At 39.5% G+C, this 20,000-nt stretch overlaps 1 protein-coding gene across 1 annotated transcript in view; it reads left to right on the forward strand.

Moving 5' to 3' along the window:
• The window catches only part of LOC137993755 (E3 ubiquitin-protein ligase RNF213-like), a 118,023-nt gene that overhangs the window by 10,564 nt on the left and 87,459 nt on the right, over positions 1-20,000 (forward strand). Inside the window, exons 3-16 of the mRNA XM_068839763.1 lie at positions 2,935-3,023; positions 3,375-4,808; positions 4,937-5,139; positions 5,681-5,961; positions 6,804-7,069; positions 8,219-8,458; positions 9,584-9,788; positions 12,021-12,079; positions 13,271-13,574; positions 14,696-14,794; positions 15,706-15,822; positions 16,140-16,290; positions 18,222-18,557; positions 19,427-20,000. The exon at positions 19,427-20,000 is cut by the window's right edge and continues 22 nt beyond it. Of these exons, the coding sequence (XP_068695864.1) occupies positions 2,935-3,023; positions 3,375-4,808; positions 4,937-5,139; positions 5,681-5,961; positions 6,804-7,069; positions 8,219-8,458; positions 9,584-9,788; positions 12,021-12,079; positions 13,271-13,574; positions 14,696-14,794; positions 15,706-15,822; positions 16,140-16,290; positions 18,222-18,557; positions 19,427-20,000 (4,358 nt within the window). The remainder of the gene's footprint in view (positions 1-2,934; positions 3,024-3,374; positions 4,809-4,936; positions 5,140-5,680; positions 5,962-6,803; positions 7,070-8,218; positions 8,459-9,583; positions 9,789-12,020; positions 12,080-13,270; positions 13,575-14,695; positions 14,795-15,705; positions 15,823-16,139; positions 16,291-18,221; positions 18,558-19,426) is intronic.

A 20,000-nucleotide genomic window follows, 5' to 3' on the forward strand; every position in this document is an offset into this window, starting at 1 on the left:
CCAGCACTCTCTCATCACACACATGAATATGTGACGCGGGAGGTCGAGAACGGTGTGCAGGTGATATCACAAGAAGCTCAGTTTTGTCTTTGTTTAATTTCAATGTGTTTAGAAAAATCCAGGTATCGCTTTCTCGTACACAGGCATCCAACCTACATTTACTCAGTTCCATATCATTAAAGGATGACGTCTCAAATCTTACATACAGCTGCCTACCATCCGCATAAAAATGAAAACTTAGATCGTGCTTACTAGCGATATCACTAAGTGGAGAGGTGCACAATGAGCATAAAAGAGCAACAAGGACCGACCCTTGGTGTACACAGAACTGCAGAACATAACGCTCAGAGGTCGATCCATTGCCATTTACAAATTGACTACGATTGCTCGAAACCATTCCAATGCCGTACCTCCAATTCCAAATCGACGAGAAAGGCGTGAAAGTAGGATAAAGTGATCCACAGTGTCAAATGCTGCGGAAAGATCAAGAAGCAGCAAAATCACTGATCTTTTTTGATCCAAGGCAATTGTGATATCATTTTGGACACGGATTAAAGCCGTTTCAGTACTGTGAAGTTTTCTGTACGCCGCCAATTGATAGATAACATTGAGATTATTAGCATGTAAAAAATCAATAAGCTGCTTGGCGACACACTTCTCAACCACTTTGGACAGAAAACTTAAGTTCGGAATTGGCCCGCTAAAATTCTTGAATTCGTTCGGCCTAAGAGATTGCTTCTTGAGCAACGGTTTAACACTAGCCAATTTGAGGTCAGTAAGACGTATTCCAGACTCCATTAAAAGGTTGACAATCCTAGTTATCACTGAACTAACAGTAGCAAAGCAGTCCTTCATGATACAACCAGGAATGGGATCTAAATGACAAGACTTTGAATACATCGATCCAACGTTACAATTGTCGTCAGTTCAGTCAATGAGACATTTACAAAGTATCTCTGAACTCAAGAACGATTATCCGGTGTAAATCGATCAAGATCTTCACGAATGTTCCAAATATTGCCAAAGTGCACAATAAAACCATGTGCTAACGATGTGACGCTGTCATGGTGCGGAAATCTGGTTTCTGGGCACCGGTGAAGTAGTCTAGAAAAAGTTGAAAACAACTTCCTTAAATCATATCGGTTTTCAGTAATTAATCTGGAGTAATAATTCAATCTCGATGACGACAACATATTGTTTACAACATGACAAAATCGAATAAACTTCTCACGATCTCATAACAGATGAAATTTTCTTTCTAGTATAAGATGATGTAACCGATGTAAGGTAGTTTGTAAAATTGGCAGTTGGATACATCATTTTTAGGGGCTTCTTTTGTGGTAGCATTTCTAAGGTAACCTTGAACGGACTTGTCGATTAACCAACTGGGAAACATATTACGTTTCAAAATAGTAGTTAGAGTATTGATATCGTTTTGAAAACCCTGGGTAGTGTTAATCTATTATCAGCAAGTATTGCAAGGATTTAAATGTTAAAGTAATTTTCCCTCCATTCAAACTGTGCAACACTTTTAGTCCAAAGGATTTCATTTCGGATTCTCTCAAATCACTTGTTGTATACAAATTTACTTGTGCGGGCTGTGGTGCTCGCTACGTTGGTGAAACCAACAGGCATTTCTACACACGTGTAATTGAGCACCTTTTCCGGGATAAAAATTCTCATATTTTCAAGCATCTTAGTTTTTCTAAAAATTGTCAGGATAATTGTAATGTTTCTTGCTTCAAAATTATTGATAATGCTACTTCTTTCTATCAAGGAGAGCTTCCATATTGAGCGCTTGAAACCCGAACTCAACAAACAAGTTGATCATGTCAGTTTAGCATTACACTTTTGAACGTTTACCGTTATTTCAGTTGTGCACTCTGTGATATTGTTGGTTCGTTTGAATTTTACCTACTTGTAACGAACATTTAATCTACAAACAATCATTGTTTTTTATAGTTATATGTATATACGAATTATCTTGTAAAAATTTTAATGTTACACTCACTGTGGCTGAGGGTGATGTTTGAAACATCGAAACATGTTCCTTAAACTCAAAAGTGTTGTTGTAGAGCGCAACTAACTGATGAAGATCATCCGGTGGATGCAATAAAAGAGAAGAATTGGCAAGTTCATTGCAAGTCATTTCAGTGTCAATGGTCTTCAGCTTGCGAAATTAGATTCCTTTCCTTTCGAAGCTGGATTTAGTTATCAATATATGAGAATGAACAACAAAATGATCAGATAAGGCAGGATCACAAACTGAAATATTGACCGGGTGAAATGGTTATGCGCATACGTGATGTGTTGGCCACACCGGGTTGGTGTTAGCGTGTGTCACTTTGCTTTGTTTGTTGTTTTTCTTCTTGAGAGACCGAAAAAGCTAAGGTTAAATTTATCAATATTTCCACATTTTCCTTCCGCAAGGCATGCAGAGCACATGGGATTGAAGTGGGGATTTCTCGATATGAATAGCCATTTGATGCAGATAAACGGCGATTTCTCTTTCTCACTGACGACTTGAATATGTTCACGAACTGTAATCGATTTTTATATTCGTTTTGCGAAGTCGGCAAAAAAACGCATTCGGATTGTTGGTGGTATTCTTGCTCCAACAGTTCTTCCTTGACCAGAAAGAGCGAAACATTCTGGTACCACATTTTCTTCCTAATCGGTGTTTCGTTTGAAGCAACTTAATAAGCCATGCACAAAACATTTGTGAAGTGAACATGACAGGTGGGAGGTGGGTTTTGACACTTAACAGGACATGAGGGCGTAAAAGAGAAATACGAGGCTCCCTTCCGTCCTCTGCCCAGTCCTCATCGATTTCAGCACTCGCTTTGATAAAAGGGGAGGACATTTCTGTCACACAGACCAATGTTTATGCCACACTTATTTTCTGAATAACACACGCCAGAAATTGTATTGCAGGTAATGCAAGAATTTGGCCCTGAAGCTGAAACGATAAGTGGAAAAGTTGAGGTTGTTAATAAGGAGCAAATGCAACTGTCAGACTTAAAGTGAGTAATTGGGACATATATTCATCTTGTGTTTTTATGTCTGAGTATATTTTTCTCTCCATTTGACACTGACTGACTGAGGTGGAAGATCAACCGACTCACCGGATAAAGGCTTGACCGAGAAAATGTTACATCAAAACATAAGAATAATATTTGCAAACCATTACAAAACCAAAGGTATTTGCGGCATAATTATTCCATCAGTGTTGGCTAGTAATATCTGCCGTCACAAAGTACGTGGTAGTTTTTAAAGCGATCTTCCCTTCCTTTTTCGGAAGATCGTTGCTTTCCGTCAGGGTGAAGTGGTATGCTTGCATTCCTAAATGACATAAGGCTTTCTTTTGTGCATAGAACGGTGGAAGAAAGCTTGACAAATCTTGATTTCACCGATACCTCCACAACAGTCACCAAGGACATGAAAGCCATCACCGGATATGCTGATGATGCCCAAACCAGTGAAGGAGCAGAAGGAGTCAATCTCTCCCCAAGCAAAGAAAACAATGTAGTCAAAAAAGGTGATAAGGTCATTATGGACGAAACCTATCCTTGTAATGAAGAGTGCACTCCCTTGGTTGGTCATAAAAATAGAGATGAGACTGCTCTTGGAGGTTCTCTTGAAAGAAAAAAAGAAGATAATGCTGCCTTGCGAGGTCAAGATGTGTCGTCACAAACTCCTATTGACAACAAGCATCTGTTGCCTCCAATAGTTGAGAAAAAGGACGGCACTTGCGACACTGCTGACACAAAGGATCCACTGCAAAAAAATGTCTCCGATGTAGAGGCAAACGAGGGATATGCTGATGATACCCAAACCAGTGAAGGAGCAGAAGGGGTCAATCTCTCCCCAAGCAAAGAAAACGATGTAGTCAAAAAAGGTGATAACTGGAAGGTCATTAAGGACGAGAACTATCCTAATAATGAAGAGCGCACTCCCTTGGTTGGTCATGAAAATAGAGATGAGACTGCTCTCGGAGGTTCTCTGGAAAGAAAACAAGAGGAGAATGCTGCCTTGCGAGGTCAAGATGTGTCGTCACAAACTCTTACTGACAACAAGCATCCGTTGCCTCCAATAGTTGAGAAAAAGGTCGGCACTTGCGACACTGCTGACACAAAGGATCCACTGCAAAAAAATGTCTCCGATGTAGAGGCAAGCGAGGGATATGCTGATGATACCCAAACCAGTGAAGGAGCAGAAGGGGTCAATCTCTCCCCAAGCAAAGAAAACGATGTAGTCAAAAAAGGTTATAACTGGAAGGTCATTAAGGACGAGAACTATCCTAATATTGAAGAGCGCACTCCCTTGGTTGGTCATGAAAATAGAGATGAGACTGCTCTCGGAGGTTCTCTGGAAAGAAAACAAGAGGAGAATGCTGCCTTGCAAGGTCTAGATATGTCGTCACTAACTCCTACTGACAACAAGCATCCGGTGCCTCCAACAGTTGAGAAAAAGGACAGCACTTACGACACTGCTGACAGAAAAGATCCACTGAATAAAAATGTCTCTGATAAAGAGGCAGACGAGGGTGAAAAGCGTGGGAAATTGACAAATGATGAGGTTATCGATGCGTCAAATCTCCCAGCAAAAAGCTTGCTACATACCAGTGGCAATAAGAGCTCAGACAAAGGAGAGAATGACCCCAATAAAGACTATGTCCATGTTGTTTTTCATGCATTGCTGACGCCGACCTTTTCTGTAAATTTTCACCAAGGGGAAAAAGTTTTTCTGCGTGGAGAAAAACCCTTTTCTTGGGATAGAACGAGACAAATTGAGATGACTGTCATAAGGTGAAAATTGATTTACACTGCATCTTTTCTCGTGATTTTTTTGCTTAAGGTAACGTTGACTTGTTCTTTGCCAAACAAACAGTGCTTTTATCACCTCTTGTTCTTCTCTTTGAACCCGTTATTTTTAGGGATGTGCCAATTGGATATCACGTTTTAGAGGGTAAAACCAAATTAACTTTGCAACAGGCTGAGCGTAAGATTCCATACAAGTACATGGTTGTGGGGCCCAGAAGGAAAGGTCTTTGGGAGTGCCTCATCGGTTCTACACCTGTCAAACGTGGCTACGTAAACCGTTGCCTCAACATCCCCGCGCAATCGGTTAAAGCCAATGGTAAGTACACAGATAAATTTCATGATAAATTATTTATCCACATAGATACTGAATCGGATGACAAAACGTTTTACGACTGACGCCCAGATATGCCGGCATTGCTGTAGAAAAGGCAATGTGACTAAGTAAGTAAGATTGCTTATGACGTTATTAAAAGAACCTCACATTTCGCTTAGTTATAAAGCCGTCAACTGAACGTATTTCACATATTTCTCTGCTTTCATATTTTTTTTTACCTGCCAATACGCCTCCATTTTACAGTCTCAGTCTTTGTAACGTTATCATGCAACGTTACCATGTAACGTTATTATGTGATACAATAGCTTATCACCTGCCAGCAGTCACAATAGCCAATTAAGTTTGCTCTTTAACGATCTCTTTCTTCTTTATTGAAGTTTCCGATTATTAAACTACCTTTGTGATAATCTTTTTAGGGGTAACGGAACGGAAGCATTTTGCGTCTTTTACGTGTACGATTTTCTGTTTTAGTTCAGTTGTTTGAAGTTTGTTTTGTTCTTTTTTTTCCTTTGAATACTAACAGCCATATGGCATCAATATGACGATGCTGTCTTCAGTCCACCGGGTTTCTGGCAGTCCATTGGGTTTTCAAGCTCTGCTTATAATCCTGCTGAGGGCCGAAAAATGGCAATGCTGACCATGCTTCCCGAATGGGACAGAATATTCTTGGAGGGAGAAAAAACAATGAAAGGCCACTCTGTCTTGAATGAAATCAATTCAGTGGTTTACTGTATGTCAAAGGACATGTTTGAGAATGGGGGTTCCTATTTCCCTCGCATACTCAGCGGTTTCGACGTTGCACAGGTTAGTTAACGTTAGTTTATTGCAATCCTTTGTACTGTGTAACGGCCATCCATCCAATTCTTAATAGTCGTGCCGTGCTATAAAAAGAGTAAATGGCCACGATATGGGGATCACAGTATACTGAGAAACCAGAAACCAGTTTTAAAACCTTTGAGGAATTGTAGTATTTTTACCCTTTTTTACCCAACAGTATGTTCCTATAGTATCATGACAACTAAACTCCCTATATTTTGTCTTGTATCTCCAAAACGATCTAGGGCACCCGTTTTTTATTGCTGGAAAGTGATCAGGCCGTTAAGATTAAACTCCTTGCAAAGAGACCAGATTCTGAGAGATGGAAATTTTAAGGTAGCTCTGAATTCACGCCAGGGAGTTCTACTTACGCCTGCTAATCACTTTCCAGGAATAAAAAATGGCGGTCACCGAGTTCTCTTTTGAGATGTAATCATTCAAAGACAAAATAAGCGGTATTTCTAAACGGCTTCCTATATGCTATATACGATGGCCTACTACAGGTACCGCGTCAAAATAAGAAATATGGCGTCATACTATTGCCGTTACGTAATGTTGTATAGTCAATTCTTGTAATGTGGGGCGCCCTTAAAACTGTTGAGCCTTTTGTGAACCACTTTAATGTAATTAAGCGACACACGGGAAGCCTCACGCCCTTTGGAACACGGCCAGCTCCAGCTCCATTTTAGAAATGGATTACACCAATATAAACCCTTTTTCGAAACAGAATAGCACTGTAGAATAAAGTCAATGCCCCACAATATACCTAGATCTTTCATTTAGAGCTTCATTGAAAGAAAATTGCTAAATTCAATTTTTTTCCAATCAAGGTACTGCACGAACACCTTTCTCACCGACTGAATCTAAACGTGAACATCCTACAAAGTGAGGACAATGTCGCTGAATCCCAAAATAAACGAGTGGTTACTTCAGTAATTATTGCATCCCTTATCTGTTTTCACAAAATGACGTTTCTGAGTGATAACGAGCTGAGAAACCTATTGAGGTGCCTAGCCATATATGGTGACCCAGAGAAGAAAGCTTGCAGCGGGTTAGACGCCATACTGCGTCATTTCCCCAGTGAAAACAACTCAAGGTAATCTACTAACATTAGGGAGCTTAAGCAACGACAACGGCGACGGCAACGAGAACGTCATCTCAAAATATAAATTCGCGTTGTTGTAATCGCTTCGTTACTATTTCAACTTTTTTAATATGACGGGGGTGTGGTAGTTCCTCAAAAATGACGCTGGTAGGAACGGCGCTCAATTTAGGGCAGAAAATGAAAATTTATCCTCAAGTAATGACGTTGTCCATAAAACCTCAAATTTGGCTGTTTCACGTTGTAGTTTTGCTGACGACGGCAAATGGACAAAAGTGAAAAACACACGTGCAGGGCGTGCAAAGCTATTGTTTTGGCCCAATGAATATGCAAATTTGTGACGTTCTCGTTGCCGTCGCCGTTGTCGTTGCTTAAGTTCCCTGTTGTTTTGCTGACGACGGCAAAGAAATGGACAAAAGTGAAAAACGGACGTGTAGGGCGTGCAAAGCCATTGTTTTTACCCACTAAATATGCAAATTCGTGACGTTCTCGTTGCCGTCGCCGTTGTCGTTGCTTAAGCTCCCTATTATCAGAAGCCCACAACCCGGAAGTGTCGATCTCTTTCATTTGACCTTGGCCCAGTTTACTTTATCCAAATTATGGCCATTTATGTTAAGCCATGTGGAATCATTACGTGTTAAAGACTGGATCTGAGTTTGTAACGTTATCGAACTTGAAAATATCTGGATTCGACCGTTCACAATTTCCAAATTCTTTGGGTATTCAAAACTTTCCAATCTGGAGAGCGGATTCGAAAAATCGCGGATTCCCATGTTGGAGTCGCCGGATATGAGAGAACGGAAGGCGAATCCGCAAAATGAAAGTTTATTTAAAATAATATCCGGATACGTGTAGACGGGGCTTTGAATAAAAATCTAACTTTTGCCATCAAAACGTTAATCTCAAATCTCACCTGACTCTAGTCGTTTAAGTTTAGCGGTTAGTGCTTAAACTCCCCAAAATCTTCAACTTAATGTTTTTTGTCAACTGAAGTTTTATTATCTAAAGGTTAGTCTGTTTATTGCCACCAAGATGACTTGATTTATACTAGCAATGAGTGTGCAGTGTAATCACACGCTCAGCTGCCTAATTAGAATGCTACTTCGCTAGTAACGATCACTCTAACTCCAAATGTTATTGTAGATTGTTGGAAAACCACTTGCACAGCCTTTGCAGCTATGTGATAGAGCATCGTCCTGGCATCTCTGATTGGCTATTTGCGATTCCTTTGCTTCATTTCCTCTCCGGGACCGCCAGACCCTACTTCGCAGACATTCTCTTCTCGAACGTAACACCACCTGAAATGAGAGATGTAGAGGACTCTTGGTGGGGATCACAAGGACTGAATCTCAAACGTGTTCGACAACGAGCTGAAAACTCGAGGTATGGACTTTCTATTCATTGGCAAGAGTGTTTTCGGTCTTTTAACTGGTATTTATAAAAAATAACGAGAACTGTATCCAGCTAAAACATGACCCTCGCAGTTTTTCGATGGGAACTCCGAGCCCTGCCCTTTGAGAACTGTGTGTGTGTCTTGAAAGTCTCACAGCGTTATTTGAAAACAAGAGCAGGGGCCTATAGTGTATAGCCCTTATGAATTAGAGTGGTTTTCAAATGAGTCGTAAAACCAAAACCAAAGTAATTACTTTGGCCAATCAAAAAAAACGGAGACCATCAAGTAAACCAATCAAAACTCTTAAGCCAATCAAAACAGACGGAGACCATCAAGTAAACCAATCAAAACTCGAAGTAATTACACGTAGCCGACACAAAGCGCGGGAAAATGTGCACGCGCCAGCCACTATTGCATGGTTTTGGTTTCTCTTCTGATTGGTTGAAAAAATGGCGCGAGAACTTTGAACCAATCACTAAGTGAAGTAATTAATGCAAGACCAAAGCAATTCGCTAATTACTTTCGACACTCAATTGAAAACCGCTCTATTACACTTGAAATGTTTTGTTTACAAAACGAACATTAAGTTCTGTAAACAACGATAGTGTTATAGGAGGCAGTAGCCATTTTTGTCTACGATATGGCATAAATATTTGCACCAACACATGGTGAAAAATGCAAGTTACTCCACGTTATATTACATATCTATTTTTGTACTGTTAGACGTTAACTTTTAAAGACCCATCCAGCCATGATGCAAGACCTTATTCTTTGCAAACAATGTGCCAATTTATACCGTTTCAGAGAATTTCTCTTCGCAAAAAGGGCCTGCTTCTTCTCTTTAAACCAAAACTATTAAGCATTACTGATGCAGGTATTTTTTCTCCGTGCTTGTTTAAACGATGAGTGTTGGTCCGGCCGGAGATGAATATATGATCTCTCACACGGTAGTCCAATTCTATATCAACCAAGAAAGCTGACGACACAAATTGCACACAAATATTTTACAAACAAAAAAGGACGAGCATTACATCTCTTTATCCGCCGTATATACATACACTCCATTGACCAAAGCCTTGTTAGCACAATGTTAAAAAGATTTCTTGTTATTTCAGCATTCAATCCCCGGTACGGCTATTTCGCGAGCTTGCCTCATTGTTTGAGGTTGATCCTTTACTCAGAAGAACGTTTGTGTTGGCACTTCCCATTCGTGACATTGCTAATGTGCTGCAGTTGAAGATATTTCCTCTGCATGAAGTGTGTTGGGCACTTGTGCGGATCGTGGAAGAAAAAAACGCCCCTTTGCTGTTTTCGAAAGAGGTACAGTGTCTTTTAGGGAGATCATAATAATAAGTGTGATCTGTATTATTAGGAACATTCTATATCCTGCGTGCGATGCTCTCAATAAAGCATACCGGGATAAGCAATTACAATTGTGAGCTTTAGGGGACCATCAAGGCCTAAAATTTTGCAAACAAGTTTATTTTCCGCTTGGTCTGGTCGGCTTATTTTCCGGTTAAGAAGAGACAGGCGTTGCTCAGTCGATTACTGTGCGGCCTTCTGAGCTGGAGGTTGCCAGTTCGATCCCTGTCTCATTCCATCGACGTCTGTGTCGACTTTCCTCTGATCCGTATAGTTGCAGCTTTGAATACCGGTAAAACGGAGCATTAACTCTAGTTCAATGTCACGTGCTACCCTCGTAAAATAAGGTCCTTTACCTTTATTACTCGTTCACACGCGTAGAAATGTAAACTCAGTCACTTGGCTTTAGCCTAAATCTAGGCAATTGTACATACAGCGGTCAGATGTCTTCCATAAGCACTTCGGTATTCCTTCAAATGTTATTAGCTCAAAGTTAACCCTTTTGGCTGAGGTCATTATTTGGATTGGCGAATACCCAGAACATCCGCCGTGTTAAGACTATTCGTTGCCAATATTATTTTCTACGATTTTATCTCTGTACTTCGAATCCTCAAACATTGTTACGGAGCATACTCAAGAAAAAGTCGAAAGCAGGAATGCATTCTGAAAATAGAACTTTGCCGCGCGGCATTCAAATTATTTCCTGCGCGCAAGTTTTTCGGAGTTGGTAAATGTGAGGCAACTATTTAGGAATTAAACCAGTTTGAAAGGCGTGAAAGTTTTAGAGAAAAAAAAAGAAAATTTATCGCCGTATGGTCATATATTCCATGTACCTGAAATTTTGCCCTTGATAACGTCGTTTTTTGGAAGAGGCAGACAAAAAAATGTTCTTAGATGTATAATGAACGCGTGGAGCGCGTGGGCCAATTGTCTTTGTTCGCCAAAGCTGGTTGTAGTTAAACTCCTGCACAGCTTGAAATTCGTACTTAACTTAACGGTTTACATTGAAAAGGAAATATACAAACACAAAGTTACAAGCAAGATAGTTAAAACTAAACTTCAGAAACGCCAATATCACGAACAATAAACTACTTACAAGATCTGTACGGCAACTCCGGATACAACAACTGACTTACAAAAAGGAATACAATACTTTTATACGAAAGACGAATACCTAATGAAGTGACGAAATGAACAAGGGGAAATTAGATATCATTAGGCCACATAACTTAAGTGCATTGAATAGACGCGATAACGAAGCAAATACCGGCTAATTATTGCATGCAGAATTAAGACAAATTTACGAATATCTCACGAACGCGATGAACTACACGGTGCAACTGTTAACCGACGACAATGACAGCTAATTACATAGAACCAAAATAGCAAACCTTCAATAAAAAATTTTACCACAATTGCTTGTAATCTCGCTAATTTGCTGTTGTCGATAAGAGTCTAGATAACGCTGCCCGCGTCATGCTTGTTTCAATTTGTCACGCAATGTAATAGCCAATCAGGAACGCTCATTTTAGGAAATAAACCAATCACATTGCGAGAAAGTTATAGACAACGCTTGTTCTTCTTTGAGTTATGATTTTGGTCACGCTCTGAAATAAAAACTTTCTTTGGCGTTGAATATTGCGGTAAAAAACAAATCGAAAGTGGTTCATTGTTGTCTGTACTGTTATCGACAACGATATTCGTCATCACAGTGGTCAAAATTTGTTGTAGACTCACTCGGCTACGCCTCGTGAGTCCACAACATTTTGACCATTGTGATGACGAATATCGTTGTCGATAAGAGTACAGACAACAGTGAACCACTTTCGACTTGTTAAGAAGAAAAATTGATTTCTCGTGTATACACTGGTGTCACTGACGACGACGTCGTCCTTGTTTAAGTTGCCTAGAGACTAAACGCGAATGTGACCTACACACTTCAGTATGTTCGCATGAAAAGATTGTTAAGATTAGAACATCAGTACTCCATTGTTTGACTTGCGCACCGACTTTTCTTGCTACAAGTTGAATAAGTGATGTTACCAGGGGTAGCCTCCCACGCAGACGTCCTTAGGGTTTCGTCACGCATTTCCTGACGAATTCCTAAAGACGTCTGCGTGGGAGGCTATACCAGGGGGTATCTCTGATTAAATATTGGAGCTTCCGTTTCGCGTTTTTTCTTTGGTTTAGTGGGACTCCCTTGATCATTGGATTGCTGAAATGTGCGATGAACTCAACAACCCTGAGAGGTACGTGACACAACATAACTGTTTGCTAATACCATAGTTAATGGAGTGGACTGGTCTGGAAGCTCGGCAAACATCAAAGAAGCAAACAAAGATGCTAAGATTTAGGTTGGAAGGTCCACGACCGTGCACAATCTTTTGTTTTACGCTCATAGATTATGCATGAATTACGAAACCAACACGTTTCTATTGGTTAGTTCCTCAGTACAGAGTAAACAACTATTGTGTTTTGTGCACGGTCAAGGCCAAAAAAGAGAACAAAAACCTACAAGAGAGAAATTTGTCGAGGTTTCATAACCATTCCCCTCTACTAACTATGCTAATACACAGGTGTTGAGGTAGATCTAGTTTTTTTGGGCCGGAGTCCACTGAAGAAGAGCCAAAGGCGGAAGAATCTAATGGTAGGTCTTGGTCCATGTTTTCCGGCAAAACTATTTGGACAATTATGAGTGAAACTTAAATTGTAGACTTCACTCACGAAAGAAAACTCTGAAATGATGCACGAGTGCATAATTATCGTGTTGGATTTGTCTGAAAAATTGCTTACTATACAGCTACATATGATAAATTTGTCGTGTTTGAATGTAAAGTTCTGGCATATCAGGTTTTCGTTAGTACATAGCAAACAAGTGAGTGCTGCCTTTATGCGTTCTGATTGGTTCACACGGTGGTGACTGATTAACTAAATATTATTCATCTAGAAACAAAACAGATTCTGGTTGTAATAGAAATCTTAAGAGAACGCACTTCACGTTTTGGTCCGTTAGTCTGGTTAGTAGCTCTGCTTGTGTGGTATACACGAAGACAATTATTCACCTCAGTTTCGAGGAAAGTGGTAAATATTTGCTGACTGACTGTGGTAATATTCCGCATTAGGTCAATGTGTAATCACGTTAGCTGTGTGTGTACATGTTGATCGTTGATTTGAAATAAAAATACTAGTAATCGTTATTTTAAAATCAGATGGTTGGACCGATCAGAATTAGCGCAAAAATTATTATGCTGATGTATTTAGGATTTCTTTTGTATTGTTGTCGACTAGAGGTGTTAAAGTTTACGAGTATGTCACGAGGGATGACAACCGTTTTCACGGCGAAGGCACTAGGTTAACGATGTCTTTTGGTTTAAATTTGAGGCATCCAAGGCCTTATAATGCTATCTTTATGTACTGAAACCTATTTTTCTTTTTTAAAGAATGGTGGAGTTTTCTTACGAGGCTTTGAAGTCCCTCACTCAGGCTACCTTGCAGCTGTTAAAATATGTACTTGAATTCCACGCTTTGGCGATCCTTCAAAGGAGCGCGACTCTCTGTGCCATTTTTAAATTGCTGGGAAAGAGCACTTACGTTTGTTTCACCCTTGACTCTTTACCTAAAGAAATTCTAAGAAAGGATGAGGAGTACAAAGTTACATTTCAGGAAGCATTTAACACTTTACTCGTTTCGCTAAAAAAACGTGTCATCTATGGATCAGAAGAGTGGCAACAGGCAGAATTTCAGGTACGGGTACCCGAGAGACATTTTTTTGTTTTAATGGCTAGTGTACATGCGTTTAAATTAAATCCGAGATCTGGTACGTAAGACTATATCTGCATCTGCTTCGACCGGCTAGCGATGGAACGTTGGAAGGCAATCAGTGCAATCAGAAGGCGATACTGAGGAAACAGAAAAACCTGAAGGAAAATGTCTATTTACAAATAAGCGATTACGTTGTTTAATTTCGGTAGGTTCTTCAGATGAAGTTAGTTTGGGCATCTTAGTTGACATAAAGGAGGAGTCAGTTTGACACTAATTGACCTGAAAAATAAAAAAAAAAGTACTTAGATTTTCAATATACTTTTAACAGAAAAGGAAGGGAAGAGGTTTATTTAAAGGGGCTAGGTCACGCTATTTTCGGTAATTTTGTTTAATTTTGTTAATTATGAGCTCTAAACGTCAAATTGGCAGAGCAAGAGTCTTTCATTTGCAAAATCACGGCCACATAACAACTGAGAATGATTTTCCAGCTTTGTAAATGACATTTTGATATAGACTGATATAAATTTGAAAAAAGGTGGGCCGACGTTTTTCAAATTTACCCAAATTCAATCCATTTCAATCCTCTCCAGTTTTGTCCATCCGTGTCCCTTCTTGGCTTCCCTGTGTTTTGTTAGAGTTCTTCTATAGTTTTGAACAGTTATTTTGATATTTTAGTTAATTCTATGACCATTCGATCAGTGCTAAAATTGCCTAAAATTGCGTGACCCAGCCCCTTTAACGTGGGATGCGATCATGAAGTCATGGTCCTCAGCAACCAGATTTGGATAGCCAGGAGTCAATTTTTATCAGGGAGGAAAACCGGAATACCCAGAGTAAAAACCCTTGGGAATCAATAAACCTGAATCGCATAGGTGGAAATCGTGGGAGATGTGCACGACGTCTGCATGACACCCTAAGAAGTACAGCATTTCCATATGGTCACCAATCCAAACATTAACCCGTCCAATAGGACTTAGTTACTTCGGTGAACAACGGCAACATCTGTTTTCCTTGGGCAAGCCAAATTCCATTGCGTCATTCAATTCTTCATTAGGCAATTCATTCGTAAAGCCACCAATCTTTTTTTCTAATTTCATGCAAAGGTGTGGGCAGACTTGCTTTCTACCCGAATGAACGACGAAGTTTTCCAACTCTTTTGGGGCAATGAAGTAAGGAACGTCCTAAACTGTCGTGCAAAACAAGTAAGTTCTTTAGTTTGGAATAATTGCATTACTAATTTGAATTTGTTGCCTACAGAAAACTAACCGAGGATAACTAAATAGGAAACATAGAAGACTTACCCGTTCAATGCGTGTGTACTTGTTTTGTTTCCGTAAATTAAATATCGGCGACCTGCTTTCGTCGTCTGGTTAGTCGGTAGAGCAATGGTGATCAAGTCCCAAGGTCATGGGTTCCATATTTTCTTAATCTAATTTCATAGTAATATTGACGCTCAGATGAATTCTTTAAAATTGCTAGCACGACAGATTTTCCTTTGATATTTAATTCTGCCTTTGAAGGTATGAAAATAATTATTTGCGAAATAACCACAATGATGTTACTCACTGAAAGGCGGCCTGGTGCAGTACGTTTAGCCACAAAAAATGGCAAACATGAGGAGAAACACGTACTAAAAAGTTGCTCGTGATTCAAGTAAAGAGGTCTGAAAATTATCCCCATGCAAATGCCCAAACGTTGCTCATTCTGCTGGACATTTTAGCTTCATGTGTGTTTATCGTGGTTTACTTTTAATGAGCGCAATTTCGCTTTGTGCTTTCGCAAAAACACAGCCCGTTAAGGATTGCAGAATAAGGCGTGGATTCGACTACCCACTGAAGAGGAATATTCTGATTATTTCCAGTTAAACTTATCGGGCTTCCAAACGGTCAAATGACGTGCGTTAGTGAAGGGATATCGAGATTTAGTAGGAGAGATTTAATGGACAAGCGAGATGTACATTCGTTTGTAAATATGAGATCTTGGCTAACTCGTGGAAAGCAATCTACAATTAATATATTCTAGTTAGTCAGTTTCTCTGGGTATTTGCAAAATGAGTTTTGCCAATCAGTTGTTCCTCGAATCAACTGTTGTTTCCAAATGATTTGAAATCTAGATAGACAAGACGCATGTTATGGAGATGTTTTGCCAAATGGACCTTAGGAAGTACCATCGAGAAATCCACGAAGTCTTCATGACGGCTGCTTTCGAAGCCTTAGAGAATCACAGTGAGGTACGCCGAAATATCCTCCCCTGATTATTTTATAGTTTTAGATATGATTTCTAGTGTCACAAGACAAAAGTGTCATCGAATGTACAAAACAAGGGGTACACCTTTTTATAATATTTAATACTTAAACACGTCTTGGTCTTTAGATGAGCTTTATTACAGTTTTCCACTTATGCCATACATTATTAGCTCGTTTTTCTCACTCTCCTTGTGAATGGCTTAAATAGCTTACAGTAGCCTCATTTATTGTTTGACTGCAAAATAAATTATTTTAAGATTATTTCAAAATGTTGCGGTTTTTTATCTTGGAATCATCGAAGAGCGGGGAACACCCTGGTGTTGGGACATGGTTCTCTCTGTTGTTGAAGAAGCATTGGCCTATGCTCGCTGATGGCAAAGAACCCTCACAAGACAAGATGTTGCAGCATATACTTTCTTGGAAGCCAATGGCTCAGTACTTCAAATATTTCGGTAGGTTGTGTCTCATTGAATATAGGTCACATTGAATATTATTCTCATTGAATATAGGTTTATTACCGTAAGGTCCACATTTGGAACAATCTGGACAGCTCTCTTAAAACTGCAAAATCGATTTCTACTTTTAAATTTCATCTGAAAAATAAATTGATTACTGACCTTTTAAATAGTACGTTATGACAGTATTTTAGCATTTTCTTAGTATTTATTTTATTCCAACTCTAAATTAAGTATGGTGTGATAATATCTATTATATAATTAATTCTTAATTGGAATGTTGATTTTGTTAGTCGCATTGTCACTGAAAATCTCTACCTGGGGAGTGTCAATAAAGTATTGTATTGTATTGTATTGTCACCACGAGTCCAAAAATTATCCGTCTAAGGTCACCAAATCAGTCCCAGCATGGTCTCAGTTTAGAAAAAAGGGGTGTTCTATTCAACAAATGCCAGCCAATATGTAACCAAAACAGCATAAAAGTGACAAACGTATGCGTCATTGATGTCCACTGATGGTTTAACTGATGTTTTAACTGTACCTCAGCTACAAGACGTCTTGTTTTATATAATGAACTGGGAGAAAATGCAAGGAGTGAATCCTTTGTCTTTCAATCGGACCGTAGAATCAAAACGCTTCTAGAACAGACCTTATTGTATGAATAACAAATAGCCTGTTTGTTAGCAGGGATATCATAAAAAAATCTCTAAAAAGGTGTTTCCATGTATTGGGTTATTAGAACATTGAATAGGCCACTTTAATCAATAATATAATATTTACCCAGGAAGCTCCACTCACCCGAAAGTAGTTTTCGGTGAGGTCCTGCATCCAATCGAATTGAAATTTAGAAATGTTGGTTTTTGAGGAGAGGGGAAAACCGAAGAACACGGAGAAAAAAATCTCGGAGCGGAGTAAAGAACCAAAAACAAACTTAAGGCGCTGTTACGCTGTGCAATTTCTCGTGCAACTTGTCTCGCAACGCGATTGCGAGACAAGTTGCACGAATCATTGCCCAATGTAACATACCTTGCAACGGCCGGAAACGTTGCGAGACCAGTTGCAGAAACCGTTGTGGAAAGTAGAATTGAGTTCTACTTTCCATAACGGTTGTAAGATCTGTCCTCCAACGGTTTGCAGCAACAGCCAACCTTTTGTGATCGTCGAAACGACACAAGTTGCACGAAACCGTGTTGCTCAGTGTAACACACCTAAAACAACTTGTTTCGTGAAGTGAGAACATTTGTAGAAATGACGTTGCGAGACAAAGCACGAAAAATTGCACAGTGTAACAACGCCTTTAATTTAACCCACATATGGCCACGAGTCCCGAATCGAACCCCGGGCCACATTGGTGGGAGGCAAGTGCTATCACTACTGCGCCATCCCCGCTCCCCAAAAATTACAGTACAATACAATACAATACAATTACATACTTTTAATTGACTGCTCACCATAGGGGCTTTTCAGGGCCAATGAAACAACGAAACGACGGAACAGAACAACAACAACTGTTAAGAATCTTAACTGGTCGGAGGCAAACCAGTTGGCTATTTACAAGTGCAGCTGGGAAGTTCAACTTGGGACTACCAGGATCAAATTCAACGAGTGGTCAGAGCGGGTCTTGAACCCGGGATACCATTATACTCTTTGTTTGCTCTCCAAAACTTTGCATAAGCATTGTTTCCAGTTTCTCTTGGGACTTACCGTGGTCCCAAGAGAAAATAAAAACAAAGAGTATTGTGATCTTTTTGAAAGTGGCCTACTCGGTATAATTTGCTTTTTCACCTGTAAAGAAACTAGAAGTGAGTCGTTTTCTCATTGAAATCAAATATGTAAAATGTTAGAGCAAAAAATTTCACCGTTTGGTGTTTGCCATTTGTCTGTGTTAGTTCGTTTTAAATGTTACATTCAAATTTATATTTTTAAAGGACACCAGATTCAGGGAAGAGCCACTTTGCCAGATGACGGCATGCGTCTCTTTGTGTCAGCGACATCACTCTTAGAGCACCTCGGTGGTTGCTTAAGAAATGCTGAAATTGAAGTGAACATGCTGCGAATTCTCCAAAGAAACCGTGACAGTTTCTTGAATTTGTATTCCCTGGTCTTCAATCTTAATGAAAGTACAAAGTCACCTGAAATGACCCGCGAAGCAAGAACATCTGCTCAGTTATTTCTGGACATGCGCATTGAAGAGCTGGAGACTTTCGAAAAAGAGAAAGAATCAATTTCTTCTTTTATTAAGCTGTGCTCAAAGGTTATGTCAAGTAAGTCAGACGGAAGCTTTATAGTCAACACTCGAAGAAAAATGCACAGTTTGGGGAGTCATATCATGGCTTGATAGTCAATACCAGACAATCAATATAATTTCGCTAACCATGCACAGAAAGATTTTAGATTTTTTTTCTCTCATTACAATTGGAAACAGAAAACAATTGGGAATGTGTACCTGATTACTTTCGCTTTAAATAGGGCTTAACAAAGGCCAATTTTGTCTCAGTTTTATTGAGTAAATAAGGTACTCATTCTGGTCATGACTAGTTCAGAAATGCTCGACTTTACCTCATTAGACGATAAGGAATTTGATGAAATATCTTATTCTTTGAGCAACAACTTTAGGCTAATTTGACTAAGATTAAAGCTAAATTGAGAATTTTGTTGACTACCTGTCAATAAAATTCACGTAGAGAGCTTGACTGGCGCTAGTAGATGGAAACAAAGCAGTCAAATTAAGTATAGAAGTTATATGATTGCAAAGGACTTTCAACTCGATATACACAGTTCGCAAGGAACGAAAACTCAGGGAATTGAAATTTAAATTCAAACACACCTGTGCTCTATTAATTTCAACGCTTTTTAACTTTGTAACTGTCGCCTTTTAGGTCGGATTTCTTTGGAAAATGTTACTTCGTACCTCGTGTCTTGACCTCTTTTTGTCTTAAGACAATTGGTCAACTAGTATAATGGCGTGCCTCATGTTGGACGTGTGGGTCGCAATTACAGAACAAAATCGCGAAGGAATGAAAAAAATAGCGCGAATGTGTGCACAGTTATCCTCCATTTGAAAGAAAAAAAGCCTTTTTGTCTGCGCAGGCACTTTATGGTGGAAATCTGACGTTTGATCTCCTTTTTTCAGTGAAAGTTGACTTTGATGATCTCAAGCAGAAGTTGATGGTGGACGTATCTTCACGTTCAATGCATGATCTATGCCACAAGCGTAACACAAATGAAGAGCCGGTGGTGAAATTTTTTGAGTTGCCAGCAAAAACTAAGAGAATGATGCAACGGCTTCACCTTCTTCAGAAAAGCGATATTTTTCTGTCGTTCTGGAACAATTGTTTCGACAGAGCTGCAACACTTTTCAAAGACGATAATGGTTCAAGTGAAACATTTACGATAGAAAATGTTCAAGAGAACGTATGGATAACAAGCTACCAACGGTGGAGGAATCTGTGGGAGAGAGTTATTAGTGGAGAAATAAGCATTAAGGAAGTCGAGGAACGATTTGAAAAGTTCTGGGAAGATACCAAAGCGCTAGATAACGAAATGGAAATGGCAGTGACGTGCTTTCCAGAAGAAGACATCCATGTCAGTCTCCAGTCTCGATTTCATCAGATAAAGCAGTGCCACCAGTTAACTGAGTGTCTGGATGCTGCCGAAATGATCTCGAAATTCAAAGACGAAATGGGGCTGGATGGAGACTTCCACGT

Source organism: Montipora foliosa, chromosome 2, assembly GCF_036669935.1.
Source record: "Montipora foliosa isolate CH-2021 chromosome 2, ASM3666993v2, whole genome shotgun sequence".
In the NCBI taxonomy this organism is placed as follows: Eukaryota; Metazoa; Cnidaria; class Anthozoa; order Scleractinia; family Acroporidae; genus Montipora; species Montipora foliosa.